Genomic DNA, 15,173 nt, shown 5'->3' with positions numbered 1-15,173 from the left:
TTACAAAAAATATTCTCAATTTAAATTCTAAAATAATTAAAATACATGCACATGTGATGAATGTTTAAAAAATGTCACAACATTTATAATTGATATTTTTAATATAATACAATATTTTAATCTTATTTTCAAAAATTCTAATGGAGAAACATTTAAATAGTATCACTTATGGAAATCTTGTTTACAAAAGAAAATCTTGCACTCTTTTTCTTCAATTTTTTTCTCAAACCAGACAAAAGAAAATACCACTAATTTTTTTTCCACTCAACTAAACATATCATAATAAGTGTGACATTATAGGGAATAAAAGTTATCCTACTAGCACGTTTCTTAGTGTTTAAGCATGGTACTCGAAATGCATCAACATGGAGATGTGGATATAAAGCAGAAGCCGCTGGAAATCACTTTGATAGATTCTTTGTTTAAAAAATAACTTTTATATATAGTTGCACAAGCCATCGTTCCCGTTGATAGAGTTGAAATTAAAATATAAAAGAAAGAAAAAACAGGACAAGGGTCCAAAGTCCAAAGCAAACGCAGCCTCCACAATTCCAATTTGCATGCTGATAAATAAATAAACAAAAGATGATTTGAGGTTGTCCATTTTGGATGCTAGAGTAGATACGGTCGAGTTACCAATCAAATGTACAGGCCACGTCAGCACGTGCCATACTTCTTTTTTAATTGTTATTTGCTGATAGGTCCAATTCAGTGAGCCTTAGAGATGCTCTTACAGCATTTTTAATAAGGGGCATATAAGCAATTCTTGTGTTACATCACAGTTATATTAGCTTTGGCTCACTTTATGGGTTGCTTAAATTTTAGTAAAGTGGGCCAGAACTGATATGACAGTAATGTAACACAGAGGTTGCTTATATGCAACTCCTATTGCAGATGCTCTAAGTAAAAACAATTTTGCTAAAATTTAAGCAACTCATAAAGTGGGCTAGAATTAATGTGACAGTGATGTAACATAAGAGATTACTTATAAGCAACCCCTGTTACATATATTCTTATAAACAAGGTGTTGCAGTGTTTTCTTTTCTCACCCAAATGGCCAAATCCATTCCTTTCATCGTGGGACCTTTCTCATTACTTTTCTTCCCACATCCCCATACACAAAGCTCCATAGTTTCCTATATTACATACCCTTTTTATTTTTCCCTCACATATTCTCTATATTATTAAAAAAATGTTTTTTTAATATAAATAAATTTTAACTACTTTCACTTCATTCAATAATCTCTCTAAAACATCTTTCTTTTAATGATACACTTCTTTTAACAAGATTTCAAATCTTATTTATCATGTTACAGATATTAACTCTTTTAACTTTACTTAATTTCCATAATATTTTCTTTTTAATGAGTAGTGGTAAACATATACTCCATTCTGGGATGAGTAAAAGAGAGATATAGAAAAAAAAAAGAGAAAAATAGAAAAAAAAAATGACAAATTTGATAAGTAATATAATAAAACATAAAGAGAGACAGAGAGAAAAAATGAGAATAAACACAAAATGTAATTGTGTATGTTTATGATTTTTTTTAATATATAATAATAATGACAACTCAATCATAAGTGTGACCTTAATAATAACTCATGATTAATAATTTGTTAATAAATAAAAACTTTTATTGGAACTGGTTAAGGACAAGGCATAAAGATTTTAGGTATAATTTTACTTCTTGGTTCATGAATCCAGCAGCTTGCCTCATCTAGGTAAATGTATTCAAGTGGTAAACGAGTCTATTAGAGAAATCTGATTCTGCAATTTTTATTTCAATATTGTGGGCTGGATGTGATGATCTAGCTTAGGTTCCTATTTCAGTTCACATGTGGTATTTTGTAATGGGTTGGAGTACCCCTTGTACTTCATTTATTTTCAATTATTTGAATTATAAAAAAAAAACATAATATTTAATATTTACAACACAACTCAAGTAGTTTTTAATCAAAGAATTTATTTGCTAATTTTTATTCCCTCAAAGTGTTGTTAGTTAACAAATTATATTACATTAAATTTTGTTGTCTAGCATGGATCATACTGTATATATATGTATATACTATGATCTTAAATTTCATTTACTAGCATGGATAATTTTAGAGTAAAGCAAATATATACAAAATTGATATACAATAATTTGTAAACTATTATTTTATTTTATTTTTCATTTTTTTATTATTAATAAATATAATAAACAATGTGACAGAGGGATAAAAAAATGATATCATCAGATTTTGTTGTACAAATATTTTTATTATAAAATAACATAAGAAGCGTGTGTGCAATGACAATAATTGCCCCATACTACAGTGTGAAGACACTACAGCAGATGTGTTGGGGATACAAACAAGTTCCATATTGATAAAATATGACAAAAAAATAACAATTTATATAATACAAACATACTTCAATGATTGAGAGGCCTTTTGGGTGATGATCAAAAGTAAAACCGCGAGGACTAAGACCTAAAGCGGACAATATCTCATCATTATGAAGTATGTTTATGTAATAACCCTATAAAATAACCCTCATAAAATATCCCCTCTCAGACAAATACCAATAACCCCATCAAGGTGGTACCTTGACTAGAAAGTCATTCGTTCGTGGCTTTGTCATCTTTTGACTTTACATGCAAAAGAAAAAAGAGAGATAAATGAAGGTTTGGGTTCGACATTTCAACTTTGGACAAACTATAGTACTTTTGAAATACATATCACACATTTTGAATTGTTTGGAGTTGTTGTCTCTCAGGTCAAACGTGGATTAGGTCGAAAATTTTGACTCTAAAACTCACACCCCTTTTAATAAGTATAGTCTGTGACACGGTTTTTTTAACCCTTCTAAATTCACATAGTGCTATTTTACTTTATTCATTTCATTTTGAAGCTTATTTATAATTAAGGAAATTACTTTTATCGCCAATGAAAGAACCACGATGGTTCATTATTCTTTATTCACTAATTGATGACTAGGAGTGGACGTAGATATTTTAGCACGCGAAAAAGTTGACGTGTGGTGTGAACTCATAAAGGGGTAAATGATTCAATTAATCTGTGGCTAAATCAACAAACAAACCCATATCCATGCTTTTTTATTCTGTTTTTTGGTGTCTTGAGAATTAGTTAAAGAGACCAAAATCTGAGTGTTTCGGTTGAGCTTGGATTTGGCTTCTTGCACTTTAAGAATGACATTTGACTAATTTGAATATTCTAGGTGTTTTCATGCGTATATAAACACTTTTCTGCACCCTTGTGAGGGTTGCAAATGTGGTGATTCAGCTGAAGCCGTTTTGGTTAGAGAGAATTGAGAAGGAAGATTATATGGCACTTTTCATAAGCAATATGCCGTTCTGAGAATAAAAGGATTATTTTGGGTATCCTTTGGTTCATTGAAAAGCTTTTTCCAGTGAAACTTCTTGCAGGGTCTTGGGAAGAATTTTCATCATCTTTAATTCATTTCAGTTTATCGAGTAAGTTATTTAGAAAGGTCTACACGCACTTCCACAGTGAAAATGTTCTTTCCTTGTACTCAACTCATTCTATGTGAAATACAAACTTTAAAAAGTTCTAAGCAATTACACCACGAAAAAATCCTTCAAGTGGCACATGATTAAGATTGCTTCATCTATGTTTGTAACATGCATATACATGTTAATTAGATTATGCAAGTTTCCATGATTAAGATATGCACGAGCAAACTCAAACCAACACTGTTATACATAGAGTTGAATTGGTAGGGAGAATATATGAATATTTTGGTTGTTTTACCATAACAGGTTGAAGATGGTCATAGCCAACGGTACCAACGGCTTATTATCTATTTTAGTGATTATAGTTTTGATTATCCCAGAAGTTGCAGCACAAGCACTTTCAACGGGTGATTCTGTGGCAGGTAAGATTTGGTTTCCTCATAGACTCTACATTAACAACCTCAATATATTTTTTACAATTTCCATGCATTTCTATTGGTATAAGGGTATTAATTCAAGTATATATTGATCTGAGGAGATTGCATAATTAAAGTGGGATATATGAACTCGTAACTATTAGTCATATGATTGAAAAATCAGTTCCATGTCAAATGTCATGAAATGCCCAAATGGGTAAGCAAGCATTAAATTAACGTACACGTCTAATAGACCTAAAATGGATAGCATCAAACAATCGTAAATGGAGGAGGAAAAATCGAATGAAAATTAGGCCATATGTGATATGATATTCATTAATGTTTAATACCACTTATTAATTATCTTGTCCTTCACGCATTAAAGAACAATTAATAGCAGGTCCATCAAATAAAGATAAAGAATTAAAGATTAAAGAAGGTTAGTAATTTTAAATAGTCTATTATTATGGCATAAACGTAAAGAAAGTATTGGAGGATCAACTTTTAGGATTTCCGGGTCAAATCGTAACAAGTGGTGGGTGGATTACAATTTTGTATTTGATGATCCAAAGTGAACAAGAATGGTTTATCTTGCACAACATGATTTTCAATTTCGTATAAACCCTAGTTAAGTGACTGATTGATGGTATAGATTTCCCTTGTTTTATTTTATTTCTATGGCTGTGGCATTGAAAATGAGAAGTATTATGTCTATGCTTGATGCAGATAATGTGTCAGAAGCCATTAGACAACCGGATAATACTATTAGAGTGGATCCTCTAGACAATTTCGAAAAATACAGAGGAGGATTTAACATCACCAACAAGCATTATTGGAGTGTAAATCTCTCTCCCTTTTCGTTTATGAATGTAGTTTCTAATATCAAAGATGATGTTAACATGTCTTTAACATTTATGTAGTCGGTGATCTTCACTGGAGTATATGGATATGCAATTGGGATGTTCTGCCTTTTGTGTGGAATTGTATATGGAAGTCTTTTGATAATAACCATCGTTTATGGCAAAAATGACAGAGGAAGAAGGATGAAGAAGGTCTTTCCTTGTAATTACAAGAGTTTTGATCTTACACTGATTCCTTTGGCTATATTGCTCACCACTTTTGCTATGTAAGTATTCATCCTTATCTCTAGCCTATATAAAAATGATATTTCTGAATAGGATCATCTTTTATTTCTTTTCCTTCCAAACCTTGTTTAGAATATAAACCAGTCTATAACAATTGTTGAAAGACTTATTTTAAGGTTTTAGATTGTGGTTACCATAGTGCGATTGTTAATGATGTAGAAAATTGTGGACAAATGCGACTGCTGCAATTGTAATTAAGACTCCAAAAACCTTGACATTGACCAATTTTTGAAACTTTGGGCAATAATTAAAATAGTCTTCCAAATGGAAATAGAATTGTCTTTTGCTTAAATTTATTACACACTAGGTAGTGGCTATCTAAAACCACAACTTGAACTGTGGATATAAATACAAAAAAAGGCATGAGCTGGGTAATATTAGTACCATAAATTCCTGGCATTTCCTCAAGTGATGTATGCATGTATGCATGGCTCTTGATTTTGTAGAGCTACAAGTGGACTAGTTTTTGCTGGGAGTGCAAGGTTCCATTCTGAAGCGAAAACTTCAGTTAATATCATAATCCAGACAGCGAATGAGGCATCAGAAACGATACACAACACAACAGGAGCGTTAAAGGGCATGGAAAGTAACTTTATGGAAGCCAATGTCAGTTCTGAGGGTTCTGTAATTCTTGACTCAACAACTGAGAGACTTGATGATGCATCTGCAAACATAGAAAAGCAAGCTAGGAAAAATAGGCGCCTTATTGACAAGGGCTTGAAACTAGTGTAAGACTCCCCCTATCTCTCCTATTCCTGATGCAATGCAAAATGAATAACGCATTTGTGGCAATAAGGAATTCTTTTTAATTGCAGGTTTGTAATTACCACCGTGATCATAAGCTTGAACTTGGTTGCTGTAATAGCTTTGACAGGTATTTTTTTGGTGTTCTATATGCTTAACATCAATGACTTCTATCTTTAGATTCATGAGAATTTCAAATCTGTACATCCTGTTTTGATTTTCTACACATGATGCATGATTCTCATAGAATTTTGAAATCTTCTTTGAACAGTTTCTGGAGTACTGAGGTTACCGCGGGCACTATACATGTAAACAAACTAAATTGATTAGCTTGAAGCTATAGAAGCAACCAGCAGTATATATTTGTCTATGTATATGATATATGGCAACTCTAACATTATTTTATTGTTTTACTCTTCTTTTTCCACAGGCTTCTTGTATTGTGCTGGTTGATGACAGTGATATGCTGGATATTCTTTGGAGTCTATTTCTTCTTAGAAAAGTAAATCCAAGCCCTTTCTGAAATCTGAACTAAATAGTTTGATCAGTTTACATTTTTCTCCAACGATAAATATGTTAGGTAGAAGTTTGAGTTTAATTGTGAAGAGTTCCTTTTTATTGTAGATTTTCTAGTGATGCATGCACAGCTCTTAACAACTTTCAAGAAAATCCCTATAACAACAGCCTAAGCTCAATCCTCCCCTGTGATGAATTGCTCTCGGCAAAATCAGTTCTATCTGATGTTAGTGCTGGGATTTACGATCTTGTTAATAAGGTAAGTTTTGCATATTCTCAAACATCAGCTTCCCCCCTCTTCTACATTATGACTCTACACCAATCAATAGAGATAGAAGCATAAACATAATAAAATGTTATAATTTATTATTATTATGGCATGACATTCCAATTTCTATTCCAATCACTGTATTATACAATATTGGTGTTCAATGGCCCATGTAGCCAGCTGATACAGGACTCAAGAGTAATGTGTTGGTTTTGGTCATTGTCCAGGTGAATGCAAACATATCAACCCTGCAGGCAACATCTGATGTTAATCTTGTTCATGTTTGCAACCCCTTCTCAGCTCCACCCAACTACTTATACCAGCCAGAGAATTGCCCTGCTAACACCATCCGAATAGGAGATATTCCAAAGGTATGCCACATCTTGATGAATTCCATTTCTGACGTAAATTACAAGACCAAGATATACTAAGGGTCTTTTAAATAAACTTTTCCAAAAACACTTTTTAAAATAGAAAAATGAAATAAACTCTTTTATAAGCTAAAATTAGCTTATACATAAGTTAAAAAATATATTTTGGATAAGTTAATATGATAATTGTTTTAAAAATTAACTTATGTATAAGTTAATTTTATCTCTTAAAGAAACTTATTTCATTTTTTTTTCTTTTAGAAGTGTTTATGAAAAAGTTTATCTAACCAGTGGTTAAGTTACTAACACTATCATTTCCCTGATGTTGTGAAGGTATTGAAGCCTTTCACGTGTTCAGATGCCATTGATGGAACATGTGACAATGGATATCTACCCGGCAGGGAATACGTGAGAGTTGAGGCTTACACAAGTTCAATTCAGGACCTGTTGAACGTGTATCCCAGTATGGAACACTTGTTAGAATGCCAAGTGGTGAAAGATGCATTCTCTCAAGTACTTCTCAACCACTGCAAGCCTTTGAAGAAATATGCTAGGATGGTATGGATAGGAATGCTGTTTCTTGCAGTGATTATGTTGTTGTTGGTTGTGCTATGGACAATGAAAGCACATCACGAACAACGTTATCATCTTTCAGATGGTTCTGTGGACCCACATTTTGCTCCAAACAAAGCCTTGGAAGCAAGACCAGCTAAAGAGATTGAGATTTGACTGCAACAAATTGGTCAATAGTCAAATATTGTTAGTCCACAAGAACTTAGGAACCGGATATTGGAAGGCAAATGCGCAAGCTGCTTCCAATGATCCCTCATAGGACGTGCAACATTTGTAGTTTGTACATAGGAACATAGTCAATACATACGCAAGTCATAGGATTGACCAAGGGTGTCTAGAATTTGCCTTTGGTGATATAATTTTCACACAACAGTTGATTTTGAGAAAATCACTTTGGGGACCAACCCCTAACAAAGACCATACAGATGTACCAAAATCATCATACAACAAATGAATCAATATTTCATCTACAATTACAAGTTGTCGTTGTTGTTGTTATTTATTTATTTATTATTTTATATGTATATAATTTTTAGTTCCTGTAAATATAATAATGTTTATTTTGATTCCTTAAAATATAATTTTTCTTTTTTTAATATTTTATTTAGTGAAATGTGGTCGTGTCCTTTTTAAAAAAATATTTTTCCGTTTCTTATTGATAAAAATAAAAAAATACCATATGACACATTTTTATAAAATGAAGATTATTGTAAAAAAAAATTCATCGAATTTGTTAATAATTAATTTACATTAAAAAAATTTATTAATTATTTTTAGTTACTTTTTTTAATCATTTTTTTTATTTACAAGAGATCTAAGTTAAATCTTACTTAAATTTTGCACTTGTTAATTTATTTATAAAAATAAAATAAAAAGTTTTAAGAGAAAATTTTACATTCTTTTATCATGCAATGGGTCAACTCAAATTAGGAACTTAAGCTAGTTAAGTTGAGTTGGATTTGAATAAATCTTAATTCAATCAAGATTCAACTATTGGATTGGGTCAAATTGTTACATTCTTTTAAAACTCGACTTAACTCGATCATGGATTGATTAGATTTGATTAAGATAATATAATTAAATTTATTTTTAAATAAAAATTTAAATATATTATAATAGATATAAATCATTTAATATCTTATTATAAATGCGATGAAATAAATAATGATACAAACTAAATTTTAAAATATTTTTTTATTTGTTATAAACAACTAATATTAATATAAAATAAAATTTAAAATAAATATATTATATTATTATACTTTTATCAACTTAAAAACACAATATTCATTATTGAAAAAAAATATATGGAACATTATTCTGAATAACTCATCATATTAACATATTATTATTATTATTATTTGATCAAATTAATTTGAGTCATGAATAAAAAAAATGCAAAATTTATTATCGGCTAATGCAATGTCAGATTTTAATCAAATTGAATTGGATCTCACCGGAAAAAAAAATCATTTGAACTAATTGAGATCGTTCAGAAAGATTGGAATATGTGAATTCCCCGTGTACACTTGCACTCGTAAGTCGTAACTTGAACCATATTATCAGTATGGGCCAAACAAAATCAGGGCCAGCAAGTAATTTCTGACATATGGGCCGCGAATTTAATGGTGGCCGAAAGTAAGGCCGGTGATAAACACACCTCCACTCTCATATAAACACACCCCCTTTTTAAAAAAATATATATATATAATGTCTAAATTACCGTTTAAAAAAAATGAAATTCTTAAATTTACACCTCCCTTCCCCCACCCTCCTTCCCCGCACCCCACATTTCACACCCCTCTTCTTCCCAAAGCCTCTTTCCGCTCAATGTTATTAAGCAATATACTTTTACAGTCATTCTAAATAGAAAAAAAGGACTAGTCCCACCATAATCAGCATAAGAAAGGTTCTTTTACAGTCATAGCATTTCGAAAAGTACTTTTACAGTCATTAACATTCCGGAAAGTACTTTTCGGAATAGAAATTATTGTTCATATAATTCCGGAAAGAACTTTCCGTAATAGTAACTTTAATATTATGGAAAATACTTTCCGGAATTATATAACAAAATATTTCCGGAAAATACTTTCCGGAATAAGAATTTAATATTATGGAAAGTATTTTCCGGAACATTTTTATATAATTCCGGAAAGAACTTTTCGTAACAGTAAGAAGAAGAAGAAGAGGAGTGCCAGAAAGAGAAAGAAGAGGGGTGCGTAATGTCAGCAAGTGATTTTGTATGAGAAAGACTCTTACTTGTTCTATGAAAAGAAAGATTAGTACAAAAATAACTTTTAAAATCGGGGTTTTAAAATCAGTCATAAGGTAGCCATTTTAAAAGTGACGTGGTGGCCTGTACTGCAACAGAACGGCCCCAGAACGGCCCTTGCTGCAAGCAGAACGGCCTGTACTGCTTGCAGAACGGGCCGTACTGATTGAAGAACTTGACGTACTGCTTGCAGAACGGGCCGTACTGAAAACAGTACGGCCCGTTTTGCTGCAGAACGGCCAGCACTGAAAACAGAACGGGCCGTATTGAAAGAAGTACGGGCCGTTCTGCTTGCAGTACGGCCCGTTCTGCTTGCGGGGAAGGGGGTGCGAGGAAGGGGGTGTGAGGAAGGAGGGGTGTAAATTTAGGAATTTTTTTTTTAAGGGTAATTTAAACATTTTATATATATTTTTTTTAAAAGGGGGTGTGCTTATAAGAGAGTGGAGGTGTGTTTATCATGAGCCCGAAAGTGATTGCCTCAAAGCCAACAGGCAATACATACAAGATACAAGACAATGCTGTCAATGCATAAATAAAGGCAAAGACAAAAGAGGCTCTTGTGTAAATGTAATGCAAGACACTTTTAACCTAATGACGGATATCGATATACATAACTATCTTGATCGATTTTATTGAATATATACAAATAAAATGTATCCTCTTTATTTGTGTTAAATTCTTATGATAAAAGTTAAAAATTATTAATATTAATAAAAATAATAAATGGCAATTAAAAACTTTAAGAAATGTGAAAAAATATATTCTCAGAATTCTTGATAGAGAACATATAATAGAAATAAAAACTAATATTTTATAAAAAAACTATAAAGTGCTTTATAAAAAGCACCACATCTTTTTTAGTTCCATATAATCACAACAGGACGAAGTCATAGAACTGAACGGAAAATGGAAAACAAAGGTAGTGATGACGATGATAATGGTAACGTGTGTCCGTGTCCGGTGAAGCTGAGTGATTGTTTAGAGGAACTTGTAAGGTTCACTCTCAACTCTCACTCTCACCATCTCAACCTTTCTTCCCAATTCTGCTCCACCCTTCTCCAAGACGACCCATCATCTTCACACTCACAATCACAATCAAAAGGTTTGTAATTTTCAAATTCTCTTCCAAAAAACCACTTCTCGTGTGTGTGTTTCTAGGTTTAAAAGCTTGTTCTTTATCTGGGTATCTTCAAACCAGCCAACAAACTCATAAAGTCAAATGATCAAAATTCATTACAATTTTTTTATATATATAAATATTTTGCAGATTCTTTGGAAGGAGTGCCACCGTATCCCTTGTACAAGCGCCTTGCTTCTTCTCTGTTGAGGTGTATGGATTCTGAAACGTTTTGTGGGACAGGCTGCAATTTAGCCATGGTTGATGAATTTGAAGATTCTTCCATGCAGCACAAACGTAATGAGTGGCACAAATTGATTGTGGAGAAGGGGCTTGAAATGGTGAATGTAAATAATGCTGTCTTAACTACTCCATTTGTTTGCTCTGCTGCTCTTTATCCAATGCTTAAGTTGGTTTCAGTGTAGTGTGTAAACTTTTGTTTCAACAGATTTTGAAGAGTGTTTCCTTTGAACTTCATGTCCAAGAGCCTTTCTTTTCACAGCTAAATGGTACTTTTTGCTCTGTACTTTATTTGAATATGATAATGTTCAATGTAATCACCTCTGGAAAATATGCTCTTTTGCATAAACCGCGTTGATGGGTAGAAAAATCATCTCTTGCCACTGAAAGACATAATGAAAAAAAACTGCATGCAAGTACCATGAATAATGTCTTTGAACATGATGTAACCATTCCTATTCTAATTCATTTCTACTAAGCCTTAAAAGGTATGATTTTATTGCCTGCAGATGGCCTAAAAACAATTGAAGGGAGGTGTGCCGATGGGAAATACAAAAGGTTTCATTATATTTTTTTAATTCAAAGTATATTAGATATGTATGACAGTTTTGACCATTATAAGAGTGTCACACTAACTTGCATTAACATTTTCCATTCACATTGAGTCAGTTTTGACCACCAAATTAAATGTTAAGTGTGGTCTCTTTTTTTTTTGAGTATTCTAGATGCAAAAGACATTAAAATAACATTCAGTAGTCAATTGGTGGCAAACTCAACCAACTGAACAAACGACTGGCTTATTTATTAAAAACTTTGAGACTTTTCATGTCAGGAAGAAAATTCTAAAGGATTTGTAGCCCAACTAGTATGGGCTCACGTGCTTAAGATTTGGTTGTGATGATTGTGAATGGTTTGATTCTCCTCCATTTGGCCGCCTATACCCCTCCCCTGCCTAGTTGCTTGTTCTTCCTATATGTCCTTCCAATATTATTAAAAAAAAAAGAATAAAATTCTAGGGAGTGAAATTATGTGGATATTTTCATATTTTAAATTCTATTAAAATAAGCTACGTAACAAAATCCATAAATGCATTCCATACAATATCATACCATAATCACTTGAGCCATATTATATGGATCTTATCTTCTCTTTATATTTTGCTACTGATCTACTATGAGCTATGTGCTGGCCATTTTCATTGTCATTCATTTTGTGTTTTGCTTTGTCACTTTCCCCTAATTTGGTTTCCAGGATTAAAGCAGGAAATCTGATACTCTTTAACAAGTCTGTCGTGTTTGAAGTAAAGGTAATGCTTTGTGTTGTTAATAATTAGTGCTTCAGTCTGTAAAGGATTTGCTCTGCTCTCTTAACTTCAACATGTAGGGAATAAGGTGGTATCCTACGTTCTTTGCCATGTTGGAGGCAGAAAGCCTTGGAAAAGTTCTTCCAGGAGTTGAAAGTTGTGAAGAAGGTACTTAATGTCCTGATTGTAGACAAAGAAATAGAATCAGCTTGTAAAGCTAGACAAATAAGTAACCATTCAGAGATTTATGGAATTTCCGAATGAACAACCTAAATGAACTAAATAACTACTGCAGGAGGTTATTTGTTCTTGATGTATTTATACGTCCAAAAAAAAAAAATTAAGTTGAAAGAATCACCATTCATTCTATGTCTAAATCAATTGCAGATTGTATACCAATTCTTCCAGAGTAACACTCGCTTAGCATTACAGGTGTAAAAGTCTACCGGAGGTTTTACACTGAGGAGAAGGAGCTGGCAAATGGTGTTCTTGCAATTATTGTTTCAAAATTCTCTCCTCAACCATATGATTCTTTGGCTAACTTATTTTGTGTGGGTTCATTTTCCTGTGGTACCATAGCGACTAATCTGTTGTTGGATTTGAAAATCATCTACATTTCCTTTAAAAGGCTGCTTCCATCTTGTCTTAATGATTAATTATTAGTGTGATGTTTTCTTTGATTTGCTAATTTTTATTACTTCCGGATGATCACAGTATTTGTTTTATATGATAGAAAAACAATGGTTAACTTGGTAAATTGTAATTATACATTGATGTATTACATAAGAGGGACAGAAACAGCTAATGACAGTTACTATGTTCATCTTTCACCTGACTGCGGGTGAACTAACACTTGAGTGTTCTCGTATTGATATTCTTTTTAAAAAAGTTTCTGACTCTTGAGTTGTTCTGCTTTTTTTTTTTTTTTTTCTAGGGATTAAGTTATGAGGGTGTTCAAAGCCTTCTTGGTCTGATGCACACCACAGGGACAAATCCTAACGCACTTCCTCCACCAATATCAACTCTATTAGCATCATTTAATTTGCCATGCAATTCAACTGTAAGAACCTTAGGAGCAATCTGCTCCACATTGACAATGAATGCTAAGATTTTGTAGGACTTTTCACTGTTTTTGCCATAATAATATTTTGGGGCCTCCATAGGACTTTATTAACACTAATGATCATTATTCAGGATATTGGCTTGACTCATGGAGCTCGTGCATTGGCCAAGCATGCTTGTAGGAGTAGCAGTGGTTATTGGGGTTCTCTGAATGGAAACGGTAAGAATTCGTTTTTTAACCAACTATTTTTCTAGCCCCCTTTATATAGTGGATGATGTGCCTTCTTCCAAGAGTACAAAATCCACGTTTTGGGCTTGTTCTTTGGTTGATCTAAAACCTGAAAAATATATTGACTTTGGGCTCTAACAGAATCTGTCTGAAGAAGCTTTCTGCGTTAGGTTCACTATGTTTGCTGAAATGTTTAGTGAGTTATTAATAGTGTGTTGCTTTCAATAAGATAGTTGATCATGTTTTCACTCATCCCGTCTTTTTAATGTTCTTTCTAGATACTAATAAAAATAGGCTTGCAATGGATGTCATAAACCGCTTAATAGCACATTGTTGTTGGCTGAATGTGCACACTGTCCCACCACATGGAGTTGTCTTTGAAATAAGGGTTGCTGATGGATATGGTGCACGCTGGACAGAAGATGGAAGTAAGGTGTGTGACAATATGTTCAAATTTATCTGCTTCCATTACAGGTTTATGCATCGTACATATTATCCTATTTGTCTCATAATTTGAAGTATGACAGTATGTTCAAATTTAAGCGTTTGATGCAACTTCTGTTAGACTCGTCCACTATTCAATGGCTGGGAATAAGGTTTCAACGTGGAGAAAAGTTTTGTACTTTTAAATTTGCAGGTTTCATTGTTAACCAAACTTGGCAACAGATAGCACTTGTATTTAAGATAAATTCTCAACCTACTTCTTTTCCATGTATTTTTATTTTCAGTTTATCGGATTTTTAGAGCCCTACATGCAAGATGGCCACTCAAAGGGATGGAAGCACTAGTTCTGCTAGCCAGACAACAACTACACCTCTGTAATTGAAAGTCACAACTTTTCCTTTTATCTTGTGTTGGAATCGTGTTTATGGTACAGTATTTGATTTTTAACTATACTTCTCAGCACTGGACTTTAGCTGACAATCTATTCTAATACCTCAGAGTAATCTACTCAATTATACATGGTAACCTAGATGATGGAGTCTGTATAATAATGTTAGTACTTATTTTCAGAAAGAAACTTCCATTTAACTCAAGTTAATTATTAAAAGGTGCTGACAAGCCCCATTATGACTCCTTTTTATTGGGTCTGTAGCTCCTTTTTTATCTTTATGCATCTGACTTTTAGTAGTTTGGGTCATTGACATTGCCATATTGGGGCTTGATGGTCGGTTTTTATAACTCTTGTGTGAGTTGTGTCTTTTATTCTTTTTCTTGTCGGTGTTTACATCAGCACATCTTGTGATACGTTTATTTACACAACAATAAAAATCAAGCCTCATTTTATTAGGTGTAGGAGGTTAAATAGATCAATTTTCATTAAGGTCCATCACAAACCAAAAATTTACAGTAAAACGCGTATAGATGTCTTCCTCCTTCAATAACACATTTATAAACCCCCTCCACCTTAAAAATAAAAGGAGTAACTCCAATGGAGTTA

The 15,173-nt window shown here is 32.7% G+C and overlaps 2 protein-coding genes across 14 annotated transcripts; both read left to right on the top strand.

Moving 5' to 3' along the window:
- The first annotated feature begins 3,063 nt into the window (after positions 1–3,063).
- Positions 3,064–7,982, top strand: LOC109805523 (uncharacterized). 3 transcript variants are annotated; one of them, XM_020367618.3, is made up of 11 exons: positions 3,064–3,476; positions 3,783–3,898; positions 4,619–4,731; positions 4,813–5,018; positions 5,484–5,765; positions 5,853–5,911; positions 6,053–6,089; positions 6,212–6,283; positions 6,406–6,556; positions 6,793–6,936; positions 7,270–7,982. In XM_020367618.3, exons 2-11 carry the CDS (start codon positions 3,790–3,792, stop codon positions 7,663–7,665), a joined length of 1,569 nt encoding a protein of 522 aa, XP_020223207.1. In that variant the 5' UTR covers positions 3,064–3,476; positions 3,783–3,789; the 3' UTR covers positions 7,666–7,982. The 3 variants fall into 3 exon arrangements, with proteins under 3 accessions (XP_020223207.1, XP_082921835.1, XP_082921836.1); XM_083065709.1 differs by lacking the exons at positions 3,064–3,476; positions 3,783–3,898 and adding an exon at positions 4,385–4,519; XM_083065710.1 differs by lacking the exons at positions 3,064–3,476; positions 3,783–3,898 and adding an exon at positions 4,444–4,538.
- A 2,655-nt stretch (positions 7,983–10,637) lies between these two features.
- LOC109806638 (RNA-binding ASCH domain protein) lies at positions 10,638–14,810 on the top strand. Of its 11 annotated transcripts, none has more exons than XM_029272996.2 (12): positions 10,638–10,883; positions 11,049–11,239; positions 11,347–11,407; positions 11,648–11,696; positions 12,390–12,444; positions 12,522–12,609; positions 12,874–12,992; positions 13,376–13,501; positions 13,636–13,723; positions 14,011–14,165; positions 14,252–14,369; positions 14,461–14,810. In XM_029272996.2, exons 1-12 carry the CDS (start codon positions 10,688–10,690, stop codon positions 14,556–14,558), a joined length of 1,344 nt encoding a protein of 447 aa, XP_029128829.1. In that variant the 5' UTR covers positions 10,638–10,687; the 3' UTR covers positions 14,559–14,810. The 11 variants fall into 11 exon arrangements, 10 of the variants coding, with proteins under 10 accessions (XP_029128829.1, XP_082921689.1, XP_082921690.1 ...); XM_083065563.1 differs by having other exon boundaries at positions 11,627–11,696; XM_083065564.1 differs by having other exon boundaries at positions 11,049–11,245; positions 11,627–11,696; positions 14,276–14,369.
- The last annotated feature ends 363 nt before the right edge of the window (positions 14,811–15,173 follow it).

This window comes from Cajanus cajan, chromosome 10, assembly GCF_000230855.2.
Source record: "Cajanus cajan strain Asha chromosome 10, NIPB_CcT2T_4, whole genome shotgun sequence".
In the NCBI taxonomy this organism is placed as follows: Eukaryota; Viridiplantae; Streptophyta; class Magnoliopsida; order Fabales; family Fabaceae; genus Cajanus; species Cajanus cajan.
Note: the sequence above shows the minus strand (reverse complement) of the source record. Positions and strands in the feature narration are given on the sequence as shown.

What these genes read in the sequence shown, in the direction of transcription:
- LOC109805523 (XM_020367618.3), top strand. Translation starts at nt 3,790, where the DNA reads ATGGTCATAGCCAACGGTACCAACGGCTTATTATCTATTTTAGTGATT. An exon ending in CCAACAAGCATTATTGGAGT is followed by an intron (nt 4,732 to 4,812) that starts GTAAATCTCTCT and finishes ACATTTATGTAG; the next exon opens with TCGGTGATCTTCACTGGAGT. An exon ending in TTGCTCACCACTTTTGCTAT is followed by an intron (nt 5,019 to 5,483) that starts GTAAGTATTCAT and finishes TTGATTTTGTAG; the next exon opens with AGCTACAAGTGGACTAGTTT.
- LOC109806638 (XM_083065562.1), top strand. Translation starts at nt 10,688, where the DNA reads ATGGAAAACAAAGGTAGTGATGACGATGATAATGGTAACGTGTGTCCG. An exon ending in CTCACAATCACAATCAAAAG is followed by an intron (nt 10,884 to 11,048) that starts GTTTGTAATTTT and finishes AATATTTTGCAG; the next exon opens with ATTCTTTGGAAGGAGTGCCA. An exon ending in TTTCTTTTCACAGCTAAATG is followed by an intron (nt 11,408 to 11,626) that starts GTACTTTTTGCT and finishes AAGCCTTAAAAG; the next exon opens with GTATGATTTTATTGCCTGCA.